At 39.2% G+C, this 13,933-nt stretch overlaps 2 protein-coding genes across 3 annotated transcripts in view; both read right to left on the bottom strand.

The window, feature by feature from the left end:
* The window catches only part of ppp2r5cb (protein phosphatase 2, regulatory subunit B', gamma b), a 30,105-nt gene extending 23,485 nt beyond the window's left edge, over window positions 1-6,620 (bottom strand). Inside the window, exons 1-3 of one of the 2 annotated variants that reach the window (XM_005449702.4) lie at window positions 6,471-6,620; window positions 5,897-5,956; window positions 1,992-2,154 (exon numbers count right to left, since the gene is read on the bottom strand). In XM_005449702.4, coding sequence (XP_005449759.1) covers window positions 1,992-2,154; window positions 5,897-5,956; window positions 6,471-6,497 — 250 coding nt within the window. In that variant the 5' untranslated portion in view covers window positions 6,498-6,620. Of the gene's footprint in view, window positions 1-1,991; window positions 2,158-5,896; window positions 5,957-6,470 lie in introns of both variants that reach the window. The other variant, XM_003440783.5, reaches the window with a different exon arrangement.
* Window positions 6,621-8,731: 2,111 nt separating this feature from the next.
* Window positions 8,732-13,705, bottom strand: hsp90aa1.2 (heat shock protein 90, alpha (cytosolic), class A member 1, tandem duplicate 2). The gene is made up of 11 exons (XM_003440644.5): window positions 13,528-13,705; window positions 12,332-12,481; window positions 11,799-12,165; window positions 11,575-11,708; window positions 11,062-11,379; window positions 10,775-10,940; window positions 10,474-10,664; window positions 10,093-10,240; window positions 9,714-9,982; window positions 9,290-9,623; window positions 8,732-9,192 (listed from the first exon to the last, which is right to left on the bottom strand). Exons 2-11 carry the CDS (start codon window positions 12,479-12,481, stop codon window positions 9,080-9,082), a joined length of 2,190 nt encoding a protein of 729 aa, XP_003440692.1. The 5' UTR covers window positions 13,528-13,705; the 3' UTR covers window positions 8,732-9,079.
* Between the last annotated feature and the right edge of the window lie 228 nt (window positions 13,706-13,933).

Here is a 13,933-nt window from a genome sequence, read left to right as displayed (position 1 = left end):
AGATCTCCAGCTAAACATTATGCCAAACACAAAAACACAAGTTTGGATTTGTGTATTATGTCTTGTAAAATCTACACACAAAAAAACGGCAGCTCACCACATCGAGTTTCAACAGAAACCAAACTATCGTCCAAACAAATGCAAAAATTAGAACCATACAGTCAAAGAAAGCACACACAAATCTGGTCTAAGTTCATGGGAAAGGCCTGCTTCTGGTCAGGGTTTTTAAGTCTCGCCTCAACTTTGCGGCTCTGCGGGACAGGCTCACGGACATGTGTTTCCATCAGGAGGTGGTGAACATGCCTGGAATGAAAACAGGCCAAGCGAGGAGCCTGTTTGGACAGGACTAAGTGATAACATCTACTTGGCCACTGTGGGATAATGTTTTGCAGAATGTTATCAAAGCTCTCATTGGGGTGTGGGAAGTGAGCAGGCTGTATCAGAAATGAAGTTAAGCCTATTGGTTTCCTCACACGTTACAAAGGTAACGGCTAGCTAAGATAAAGACACAATCATTTTTTTATGGCAGAGCAAAAAGACACAATGAACAATAAATGGCCTGTTATCATGCTGCCACCTTAGGAAATCCAACTTTGCTCTACTTGCCAAGGTTTCCAAAGACAGAAATAACATTCGTAAATTCTCCCTGAAGAATGCTGCCTTTGCTCTACTGTGAGCTTACAAGCCTCCCACCGATGACGAAAAACAAAAACAAAAGCGCTCTTTTCTGCACACACGTATCAGTGCCATCCACAACATCGAGTGTTCAATGTCTGCTAGACAGACATGGCACAGAAAAATATCTTTTACCAAATACAGAAACTTTTGCGCAAGTAACCCAGCGAGACTGCATTCACCACAATTCGGGGTTATAACAGTTCCATAAACTTTACGCTGCCGTTGCATCAACTGTAAATAATCTAACAATCCAGGAAATATCTGTCCTTGAAAGGAGATGGATAATTCTCCCTACCCACTCTGGAAATGTGCCCGACACTTTCAATGTCCCAACTTTGTTTCACTTACTAAACAGAATAGTCATCTGGGGACCACTAAAATACCCTTTTCCTACGAGTTTCTTATTTTTCCTGAGTCTGAACATTTAGAAAGAAACAGAAACAGTATAACCAATTCCTGTTGTGCCATTGCCACTATCAGTTATAAAATAGTTTTTGAAGTTTAATTACATGATTATTTAACAGCCAACAATATCAATATAACTGTCTGTAAAGCATACCACTATGTTAGGTAATTATAATTAAAGTACTGAGAAATTATGCACGCAGTCATCCATGTATACACAGGACAATGCTGACAATATGCATTTACTGTGCCGCAGCAGTGTTTGCTCATTGCTTTTGGATCTGGCACTGAACTTAGACACTAAATATCCATATACATCTGTAAAGTTCACGAGGAAAGACAGGCGGAGGAATAGTAGTAGCTGGCAGACATGTCTTATCTGCTCACTGGCAACATTCGGAAACACAAGGACTGTGGAATTAAAGCTTTATCTCTGGATTACCACTAAATATAGACGCTTGGGTTAAATCCAGAGCAAAATCCATGCCATGCATGTCCTCTGTTTGTTTCCACATATTGCATAATGTCATGTTCAGCCTGGTATTAAAATGGAGGTGATGCAGCAAGGGATGCTCATGGGCACTTCTGTGGGGAAGGAGTGACTAAATAATTGAGTATGTGCTTGTTAGTACATATTTCTGTGAGGTGTGCACTTACCTAGATCTGCATTTGAGACATTTCTTATATATTAAACACACACAGGCAGACCAGGTAGTTTTTTCTCCACCTGCCAAATTTGGTTGATTTGATTATTGAATTCTGTGCAAAACCCTGAAGCGTGAAAACATTACCTCAACTCCGTTCTCTATGAATATATAACACATGCAAATTCTCCCAAATCGAGCGCACTCTGTAGTTCATTATGTGATTACATAAAATGGATTTCAGACTGTTGCACAGGTGAATACCTTTAAAAGCAGGAAGTTTCTGCAGTTCCCTGTTGTTGCTCAAGCTGAAGCGAGAGGAGCTCTGCCTCTTGTCCTTTTTGACAGGTGTCTGGGAACCTGCTTGCTTCCCCTTTAGTAGCTGAGTTGTTGGAGGAACACTATTGTTAGCCTTCCTGTTAGAGCTCTGCTGAAACAAGAGAAAACACACATTAGTTACACGGACATAAGAGCAAAGACACATTAAAAAAATGATGCAGGTATAAAATATGGGAGAATGAACCTCTGTAGAAATCTAATAAAAATGTGTGCATGCAGCCACCAGCCAGGGAGCACAACTGATACTTTTAATTATATACACTGAGTTGCCATCCACTTGACAAAATGCTCATTAAAAAAACAAAACTGTTTACCAAATGTACAATTACACTTACTCTAATGTACAATTACTCTTTACAATAGTGCATCATCCTGATGTGGGATCACCTGAAAGCAGCAAGTTCAACTGATCCAGCCTTCCTACTAGGATCCATTTATCAGCATGGACCTGATGACACAGAGCTTAATTCACTTGATGCAGCTGTGGAGCTGTGTCAGTCTGAGTCACAAGAGATTTATCAAATTCGCTTAAGACCCAGACAAAGTTGGCCACAGTCTGAGCCACACTACAAGACAGACAATCAGTCTGTGCCACTAGATAGCTGTTGTGTGAAGTGGAAAATGCCGCTGTGCTGACCTCTGCTATGAACTCGATTACATATTAATGTACTGGAAAGATCTGAATTAACTCATGTAAGTATATTAGGCCAAAGTAGAAACATCGGTCATCTATGGTTCTTCTCATTTAATGCTTTAAATTTTCCTTTGTCAGTTATGGTTGTTGACAACAAGTCAAATGAAAGCTACATATATATTACATAACAGCCTTTACCGTTATGCATTTCTGGTTGACAGAGCATATGGGAAAAAAGGAAGGGTGGGGGCGGTGACAACAGCTTGCAGCCCAGCGATTTTAATTTGACACAGGGTTGGTGCACTAGCTGATCCAATACATGGCTGCTGACACGCAGGTCTAATGCTGGCAGAGGCTGAAACTTTCAGCTTGAAAAAACAAAAATATTTTGGTAGGTCGGCAAGGATGACTAATGTATGTAATTGTTAACCAGCTGTTATTAAGGGACAGGGTTTAAAATAGAACAGATAAGGCCTTTATTGTAACTGTAAATGTACAACGCAATTGTGGAAAATAATATATGTTACAGGGACTATATTAAACTGGTAACTACATAAAGCTCTGAAATAGATATAAAGCTTAATGAAATTATCTGCTAACTGACAAGTGTGGATTTTTATAACTCAATAAAATGGACTGTGTATATAACACAAGGCAATAAAATAGTGTGTTTCCCACAGATTTAGCTCGTACAGTCATGGCCTAAAGTTTTCATTTCATGTTTTTATAATATGGTAAAAACATAATCATAGGCATTTTATAAGCTTCAAAACCTTTTGTTGTCAGTGTGACATGCTGGATGTCAGCCTCTGACCAAATCCAGAAGCTCATAAAAATGAATCTGATCTCTTGGCACAATAACACTGAACCAGTGTGAATGCCTACTGTAAAAACTCAAGTTGCATATTGTTCTCTTGCAAGGATGAAAAGAAAAATATGTAAATGTTAAAATGAGTCAAGTGTACTTGGGCAGACTTCAAAAGACCTTGCCACCTAAGCTCAGTCCATCTGTGGTAACACCGGAATACAGCCTGGTTAAGAACATTATAATCTGTGCAAGAGGAGGACTACCTTTTGCTTTCTAGGCAGCACAAACAGCTGCCCGCTCTCATTCCACACGCGACATAACTGCATTCAAATGCTTGCCTTCCTTTAAAAAAAAAATAAAAAGCATCTAGTTGTTTGAGGAATGAAGGAAGTCAGATCTTCCTTATCTTCCTTTTCTCTGCTCATTGTGGGTAGCTCCTCCCCACAAACACACAGTAAAACAGCAGAAAAGAAAATGTAGTCGGATCATAAATGACAACTGAACAAAGTAATGACTCTCACACTGAGCTTGAAGTGAACTTTTGCACATATAGGGAAACACTAAACATTGTTTAAACTATGCTATCTTCCTGGTGCCACAGAATTTCCTCATATTTTATTTTATTTTTACAAGCAGTGTATGACTGTGCAGCACAACAATGCAATGATTCACGTGAGATGCGAGTAATGCAGACGGACAAACTCAGTGTTGAACAATTTTGTTATGAGGGCCAAAGATACATTTTCCCAGATGCATCCGAATCCAGATGTAAGCAAAAAGGTTTTATAGCAAGTCACAACACATCACTCTTCAAAGGAATTTTATTACTGAACATCATAGATCAATGCATTAGCAGCAAGTGGTTTATGAATAGCAATAGCAATAGCTATCCTACTTTAGAAAAATCAGGAGGCAGCGGTTTCATGAATGTTTAATAAAATTTGTGTTTTGAAGTAAAGCTTTCTGCTTAAAGCCGCTGTATGACAGGTCAACCATGTAATTATGGGTGAAATATTGATGAACTCAACCATGCCCTAAACTGGTGTTAACGACACATTTAGCAACAGGGTATCAACATCAAAAAGAGAGCAGCTTGAGTCACATGAAGTCACTCACCGGTCCACTAAAGATCCAAGGCTATGAGGTTATGAGATTATGATTTTAAAGTTCAGTCATTAGTCCCATTTTACTAGTTTTATTAGTACAAGGAAGTCAAATATAAGGTCCAGGGACCAGAATGAGCCTGGCAAGGACTCCAATCCTCCACGCCAGACAGCTTTAGAAAATATGAAGGAGTTCGTAGATTCCTATTGCTAAATCACTTCCCATTCCCATTCATACTCCTACAAAGCCATTAACTAAGAGATAAACAATTAAATGACAGAAAGTTCATGTTTTTCCAATATTACAACAAGTCCACAGTTGTGATCGACTTTTGACTGAGATTTTCAAATTCAGATGGCCAACACAAGTAGTCCATACTCCCATATTTCACTATGGTGTTCATGTGACTCACATCTATCATTAGTTAGTTAGCTTGCTACAGCAAATTTGGTCACAAAGAAGAATTTTCCCCTGATGAATTCAAAGAATCATGAGACCTAAAACAGAATAAGCTTTTCTTGTTCCACTCCACAGGAGGCTTCCTGTCCTTTTGCATGAGTACTTGCTGTCATGTGAAAAATATACAAATTCTCCACAAGTATATAACATAGGCATCATGGTTTGTGGAGGCCTTTGTGATGCATTTAAGTATTCTGAATCGGCACTTCAGGAGCAACATTATAAATTGTAATCTGCAAAACACTGAACTGATAACAAGACAATAAACTAGATATACACAATAAAACTCGATGAGCTTTATCATGTCCCTGTTCATTTTTTTTTTACTTAAAAAAATAACCTCAGCATGTACGTTCATTTCTATTGCAAGCAGAATCACCAATACTGGAGACCACTATCATGCAGTAATAATCCAATTATAATGTAATACTCCTCTTACAAAGCTGGCATCACTAAATTCCATTTTAATTTTAAATGACTTGGAGGTAATTACATCAAGTTGAAAAGGTTATCCCCAACCATTGCAGTCCCTGTTTGATCTGTGAAGAGTCTAGGGTGTGTTGGTTTTTTTAACTGCTTGTTTAGCTTTTAATATATCATTTACAAGTTTCTATTTTCTTTATCTAATCTAATGTTATATATCGCTCTGCATTTAGGGTCTTTGGTAATTATATGTTCATTCTGTTTGAGTTGTTCCCTTGGGCATGGGACTATCACAAACGAGATCTGACATCTCAAAAGTCCCAATTTGAGGGTTAAATACATTTTAACTAAAAATAAAGTTATCAGGGCATGTTCTTAGAGTGGTTTTCCTTGTTCGAATACCTCATGTTCTGAATTCTCCTGTCCTCCACTCTTCCCCACTTTGCCAGACTTGGGAGACTCCTGCAAAAACATTTTCAATCAAAAGATTAAAAACTTGATTTAATTAAGTGAAGTTTATATTGTTTGACAACATCAGGTGAATGCAATCGGTGAATGCCGCCTAGCACAAATCCAAGCTAAATATAGCATGCCTGCCCACCCAGTCTCGCACTCCTGTTTAACCACACTGTAAAGTCTGCTGTTAGCTAGCTAACGTTACACGACCCGAGGTTTCGGCTCCTTAAAGTCCTTAAATTTACACCAAAATAACACACACGTGCAATGTAAGTATCACTTTAAGATAAGGGTGCTCTAGTTACATAACACTGCACAACGTGCCAAGTGCTAACATGATGGCAGGATAGGGCTAGCAGGTAATGACTGCAGGCTGGCTAACGTTTGTGTGATGGGACACTGCCCTGGCAGCAAAATGTCGTATTATGCACCCGGCACAGTATCAATAAATTCAATGAAATGTAACTCGTGCAAAGTTTATTCACTATCGACACGGCCTGCTAGCTTTTGTCTAACTCACCTTATCTTTTTTCGTTTTATTCGGCATTGTACAAGCGTAACCGCCCTTGCTCCCCTCACGGATACTCCACAACCAAAACCTTGACAACTCTCAGGACAGCACACTGCAAGGCGGTTCAGTCTGCCCTTACACTGTGATTGGCTGTTGTCAGTCAGTTGACTCCGGCGCGTCACGATAACGATGGCCAGCGTAAAGGCACCGAGAGCGCACCCTGCCGGTGACAGGACAGCAGCACATGGGACTGCAGGCTCCCGATACTATGGATTGCAGCCATCGACAGCATACTTCCTATGGTCATTCCATGGAAAATCAATCAGTGCCTCCCACATGACCCCCTCAAAATGAGTTGGCAGTGTATATATATTTTTTTTTTTTCATTACAGATACGTGTTCAGGTACAGTTTTTATTTTACTTATTCCTTTTCATTCAATTTTTCTCTAAAATTTTTGAGCATCACAATCCTGGGACATACCATAGTTTCAGGAGCGAATCTGCTAAAAACTCGTCTCCATAGGTTTGCGTTTCCTTAATGTTTCTCCCAGTGTTTTTGGCTCTTGTTCTTCTAATGCGTGCGTGTGAGTGTAGTGCAGGAATGAATGCATAACCATGTGTTTGAATATGTATAATTCTCCTTAATGAGTGATTTTATCCAAACTGTGAAGTTAAAAAAAATCCTATATAAATAAAGTTGTTGTTATTATTATTATAGTAGTAGTAGTAGTAGTATATACTGGAGAACTTTGGGTAGACTCGGATGGTGAAAACAAATTATAACACATAAAGGGTCTCATCTTTACCTACATTTTTATAGCTGAACCATCTTCGTTATGTGTCAAAATAATTTTCCTTTATATTTATATTTTTGGCTACATATATTCACGCACCTGTGAAACCAGTGGTCATAGTTTTCCGTTTTTACCTACCTCCTTCTTTCAGCTGGTTGAGACCCCTAGGCCGGAGTTTTCTAGAATATTTGAACAGCTTGGTAGAACCTTCTTTGAATGCATAACGACTGCCATCTACTGGTGGTTAACATGAACCCACACGTGTAAAATGATTTTGACATATGGGATAAAAGCAGAGAGGAATGCATGAAAATATCTAAATCACTGTTTAAGCTTATGAGTTAAACATGTGCCTTTCCACAAATAACAAAATGGGTAAGCTTTAATTTGATCCTTGTATCTTAGAAGAAGCTTAAAGATAGATAAGAAGCAGAAAAATAGAAGAGGAGACAAAAAAGGCAGTTATTTTTGGATGAATCTGTCACAGACAACATTCAGACCTACAGCAATGATGTATTATATAAGCCTTTCCTTCCTCTTTTTCAACACAAACATCTATATCCTTGTAGTTTCAGTCTGGCAAGAAATATCAGTATGGTGGAAAAGACTTCAGTAAGGTTACGTAATAATGAACAAATTCCCAAATTAAAGCCAAAAAAAAAAAAAAGAAGCCTCGAGTCCTTTTGGCTTTTCCTCGTTTGTATTTCTTTCAATAATTTTTTTTTTTTTTTTTTTTTTTTTTTTTTTTTTTACACATAAGCTATTTGTAATAAATTCAACAGTGTTCCCAAGAAAAGCATAATTATCTGACCTATCTGCTATTTCTTAACTTCCCCTCAAGCATTTTGCTTTTTATTACAAAAGATTTTTTGCTTTTCCCATGGAGAAACTAGAAAGGCAACTGGAGAGCAAACAATCTGCCCAAGGGCAATGCTTCATTCATATGAAGCTAAGAAAAAAGGGATGGTTCTTCCTTCACTCTATATTTAAGCAAACATTGGTTTGATAGCTTATGATTCATAAACAGTGTTGATTTCACTGGTTGTAAATGAAAACAGTATACTTCAAACATGGAAATTACAACTTTACATCATCCCTTTATATTTATCAAGATACAAATTTCTGTCAAATTATGGATAAAGAATGTCTTTTAAAAAAAATCGCGATGAGAAAAAAAATGTTATGAAATAATGTCTGTACTTCATTTGAGCTGAAATAAGAAACCCTTTTGACACAGCTTTTATACTTGTTGAGAACAAAGTCTAAAGCAATTCTTCGACTACAAGTGAACACTAATAGCTTCATTGATTTTCTCATGAAAAAAAATAATTTTTTATATACATATAAATATATATACACACACACACACACACACACACACAGTGGACAGGTAACCCACCTGTCCAATCTTAAAATGCAGCATTATACATAAAACACGAGACTTGTGTTCACTCATCAGTAACAATGACCAAATAATAGCTTAACATGGTAAACCTTTATTTAAGGTTTTTGCACCGTTTAAAATAACAGTATGGTGTTTTGTTATATTTACAATAAAGAACACAAACTTTGGAATGTCAAATACAAAAAGAACAAATGTATCAATACAACTCAATACAAAAAAGCGACAATCTGAAAACTCTAAAGATCTAAAGGAATGACTGAACTGCATGTGGTCAACGCAAGTGGAAATAAAGTTACGTTGGTCAACAAAAGTGTTTAGGAACAGACATTCCAGGCTCATTTACAACATTTAACATTAAATTTTATATAACATTAGTTTTTTTTTGTTTTTTTTTAACTAAACAGGAAATGGAAGCTGATTAGTCCACCTCTTCCATCCTAGATGTGTCATCATCTTCCCCTTCAAGAGGGGGCATGTCCTCAGTGGGTGCAGAGGTGTTATCGTCAGATGTCACATCATCTTCATCAATACCTGGAGGATAAAAGAAGCAGATCAGTCAGCAAAGCAGGGTTAACACATTTACTGGCAAACATACCACCAAAAGATACAAGATTTAACAGATACTCACCAAGACCTAGTTTGATCATTCTGTAGATGCGGTTGGAGTGGGTCTGTGGGTCATCCAGGGTGAATCCTGAGGAGAGCAGGGCGGTCTCGAACAGGAGGATGACCAGATCTTTCACAGACTTGTCATTTTTATCGGCCTCTGCCTTCTGCCTCAAGGTCTCCATGATTGGGTGGTCAGGATTGATCTCTAAGTGCTTCTTTGCTGCCATGTATCCCATGGTGGAGTTATCCCTCAGCGCCTGAGCCTTCATGATCCTCTCCATGTTGGCCGTCCATCCATATGTGCTGGTGACAATGCAGCAAGGGGAAGAAACTAGGCGGTTGGAGACTGTGACCTGAAGAGGAAAACAAACGCCATCAGTATCAATAGTTGAACAATAACACAAATTCCATTGTTATATTGTCATTTGGTTTCATCAGCTTACCTTTTCAACCTTCTTCTCCAAGATATCCTTCATGATTTTGCATAGGTTCTCAAACTGAGATTTCTTCTCCTCCTGCTTCTTCTTCTCCTCCTCATCCTCAGGCAGCTCCAGGCCTTCCTTGGTTACTGAAACCAAGTTCTTGCCCTCAAACTCCTTCAGCTGCTGGACACAGTACTCATCGATGGGCTCAATCATGTAGATGACCTCCAGGCCAGCTTTGCGAAGGCGCTCCACAAAGGCAGAGTTGGCAACCTGGTCTTTGGTCTCACCTGAAATGCAGACATGATAATGTTGTTCATTCATGCCATATTGCCCACATGAAACAAGTTTAGTTTGCTGAACGCATGCTTTTGATTGGCAGTTTTAAAAGTGTCCTCACCAGTGATGTAGTAGATGTGTTTCTGGTTGTCCTTCATACGTGTGACATAGTCCTTCAGGGACACCATCTCATCTCCAGAGGCTGATGTGTAGTACCGCAGCAGCTCAGACAGCTTCTTCCTGTTCTGGGAGTCCTCATGGATGCCAAGCTGTAATAAGGAAAACAGTCAACTGTTATCAACAGTGCAGATTTATTCAGCTGATTGTGCAAAAAAATAAATAAATAAATAAATAATTGCAGGCGCTACCACTGGCTGCATTCAATGGTTGTTAAGCTACTTTATAATATTCATACTGCTAGAGCTGAATTATTCAAGCAAAGGAATTAAAGACAAGATCTGGTAACCTTGCAGCTCACTCAGTCAAGATTGTGGATACTGACCTTGATGTTCTTGGAGAACTGCTCGTAGAACTTCTTGTAGTTGTCCTTGTCCTCAGCCAGCTCTGTGAAAAGCTCCAGGCACTTCTTGACCAGGTTCTTGCGGATGACCTTCAGGATCTTGCTCTGCTGCAGCATCTCTCTGGAGATGTTTAGTGGCAGGTCCTCAGAGTCCACCACACCCTTGATGAAATCTGATAGGAAGCAGAAAGGAAACTGTTAAAACTCTAAAGAGTCCATTGTGTCATTTTCATTATAATTCTATTATTGTTGGGGAAATTGTAATCCACAGTTTAATACTCACTGAGATACTCTGGGATGAGCTCCTCGCAGTTGTCCATGATGAAGACTCTGCGCACGTACAGCTTGATATTGTTCTTCTTCTTCTTGTTCTCAAAGAGGTCGAAAGGAGCACGCCGAGGCACAAAGAGCAGGGCACGGAATTCAAGCTGACCCTCTACTGAGAAGTGCTGTAAGGCAAAAAAAATAAAAAAACAAAAGTGATTATATATTGGGCTACATTAAATCAGACACAATTTTCCTCCTATAAAGAACTGCTACATTTTTAAAACAACATATCAAGAGCCCAACCTTGACAGCCAAGTGGTCCTCCCAGTCATTGGTGAGACTCTTGTAGAACTCTCCATATTCCTCATTCGTGATGTCATCTGGGTTCCGGGTCCACAGGGGTTTGGTCTTGTTCAATTCTTCCTGGTCAATGTACTTTTCCTTGATCTTCTTCTTCTTCTTCTTTTTGTCTGACTTCTCATGGTCCTGTTCTTCATCTGATCCAACATCCTCAATCTCAGGTTTGTCCTCATCCTTCTCCTCATCTTTCTCCTTCTCCTCCTTCTCTTTTTCCTCCTCTGCCTCGTCGTCACTCACCTCCTTGTCCCTCTCTTTCTCCACCTGAAGGAAAATACATTTGGTCACACGCTGAAGAATTTCCCTACACCTTAGCCTTAGGGAGTCACTATTTTATAATATCAGTGTTACAGAGGTTTATTCAGCAACTTTCTCAGAAGTCTAAAGTGCAAAAGCTATCTGCAATAGTTACAAATTGAATTCTTCTATGGGATCATTAAATATGACTTAAGTACTTACAAATAGCGTAATAGGGTAGCCAATGAACTGTGAGTGCTTCTTAACAATCTCTTTGACCCTTCGCTCTTCAAGGTATTCTGTCTGGTCTTCTTTGAGGTGCAGGATCACTTTAGTTCCACGTCCCAGTGGCTCAGCTGTAGAGGAAGACCATAGGTCAGTATACTTTATAACCACCGGGTTAGATAATTAATAATTCACTTCAAATTTGGGTTTATATCACTTACAGTTGTCTACTTTAACTGTGAATGAGCCACCAGCAGATGATTCCCAGGCGTACTGCTCGTCATCGTTGTGCTTGGTAACGACTGTCACCTTCTCGGCTACCAGGTAGGCAGAGTAGAAACCCACACCAAACTGACCGATCATGGAAATGTCAGCTCCAGCCTGCAGAGCCTCCATAAATGCTTTGGTGCCGGACTTTGCAATTGTGCCCAAGTTGTTGATCAGGTCGGCTTTGGTCATGCCAATACCTGTGTCAACTAGGGTTAGAGTACGCTCCTCTTTGTTGGGAATGATCTCAATTTTGAGGTCTTTGCCAGTTTCCAGCTTGGAAGGATCAGTGAGACTCTCATAGCGGATTTTGTCCAGTGCCTGATGGAGCAAAACACAATGTTAATTGTTTAAAGAAATTCCAGAATTTATTCTGTATTGATAAAAATATAATTCAATTTCTTAAGGGGGAAAAAAGCATATTATTTAATGTCTTTTTTATTTTAAATAATAAACAAAGCAACACAGTCTAATATTGCAAACTTACATCTGAGGAGTTGGAAATAAGTTCCCTAAGGAAGATCTCTTTGTTGGAATAGAAAGTGTTGATGATCAGGGACATAAGCTGAGCAATCTCAGCCTGGAATGCGAAGGTCTCTGCCTCCTCCTCCATTGGTTGGTCGTGCATTTCAGGCATCTGAGTGAAGACGGAAAACAAATATTGTTTTTAAAAAAAATGCATTGACTAAAGTGACTGAAACACAATATAAAATACTCTTTTTTATAACACTAAATGTTTGCATCCCAGCAACATACACTTGAAAAACACTGCCAATCCTTCTTATGTAAGATGTTGCAGTTACAGCTTATCCTTATTAAGTAGCCTCAATGTAACATTGAGGAATTAACATCACTTCAAACTAAAGCAAATTCTGTGTAGATGTGTAGTATATAGTCACTTTTTTTGGTTTCTTTTTTTCTTGCTTACTTTCATAATTTTGTATTAAAAGGTACAAGGACCTTTTTTCCCCCCTTCTTGGACTGTGATTCAATCCTGCTTGGTTATTGGCTAATCAGAGATTAACACGTGGCTTGAATTGCATATCGGTATCAGCAGAAATTACTCCACCTGCTGGTTTCCCAGGTGAAGTGCAAGTTTCTAGAAGGTACGAGGAGGCAAGAAGAACTCTCTAGCAGTTTCCATATGAATCGAAAGCGCCCGCCTCTCATACAGCTGACGAGATTATAAGAATGCACACTCTGTACCCTACTGATTTTGCACTGAATTAAAACCTGGTACAAGGATAAGATGGCCCAAAAAATCTTGCAGAAATCTTAGCACAGGAAATTTGATTAAGGTTCAAACAGTTAAACCCCTGCTTAACATAACACCTTCCTCCCAAATGCATCACTAAAGCATCCTGCCATGTGGCTACTGTCCCGCAGGTTTGAATTCTGAAATGAGGCACAATAGGAATCAAATTCTTATTACCGTTTATGACGCTGACATTAAAATTTCAGAGCAGATACTTTTTAATCAGTTTTTAAAGACCAGGTGCTGTAACTACATTTCACCCTTTCTTCACTTCAGCCTCACTTTCTATCCAGACATGACAAAAATGTCAGCTTCGATTCTAAATTATTGTCAAATAAGCTAACATTTAGTACTATTAAATCTGAATTTGAGGGCGTGTAATATTTTCGTATCCCAAATGTCTGTGGTAAGGCTGTTAATGCATTTACCTTGGTTTGCAGTGTGCCCAAAACTCCTGAGGAAGATGTGTAGAGATCGCTCCTTACTCGCAGGCTCGTTGACTGCTAATGCTTCTATGGAAACTGGTGTAACGGTGCGGTTTTTATACCCTCTATGACCATTCGAGAAATCCTCCTGACACAAGCTTCCAGAACCGTCTGGAATCCTCCTGCTCGGTGGTGGCCGCTCACTGGCCCGGTGCCCTGTCAATCATGGTGCGTGTACATGCCTCTCTGCCTTTCTTGGCAGAAGGAGGCGGGATTAAGGGAGGGGAGGCTGAGCCGAATGAGGAAGGCATGTGAGAGCAGAAACTAGAATGAACCATGCTGTATTCACTGAAAATTCCAGAATACATGATAAATCAAACGATGTAATTGATAAAAGTAAGCCACTTAG

The sequence above is a fragment of the Oreochromis niloticus genome, linkage group LG15, assembly GCF_001858045.2.
Source record: "Oreochromis niloticus isolate F11D_XX linkage group LG15, O_niloticus_UMD_NMBU, whole genome shotgun sequence".
Classification (NCBI taxonomy): domain Eukaryota; kingdom Metazoa; phylum Chordata; class Actinopteri; order Cichliformes; family Cichlidae; genus Oreochromis; species Oreochromis niloticus.
The sequence above is the reverse complement of the archived record's forward strand: the minus strand, read 5'-3'. Positions and strand labels throughout refer to the sequence as shown.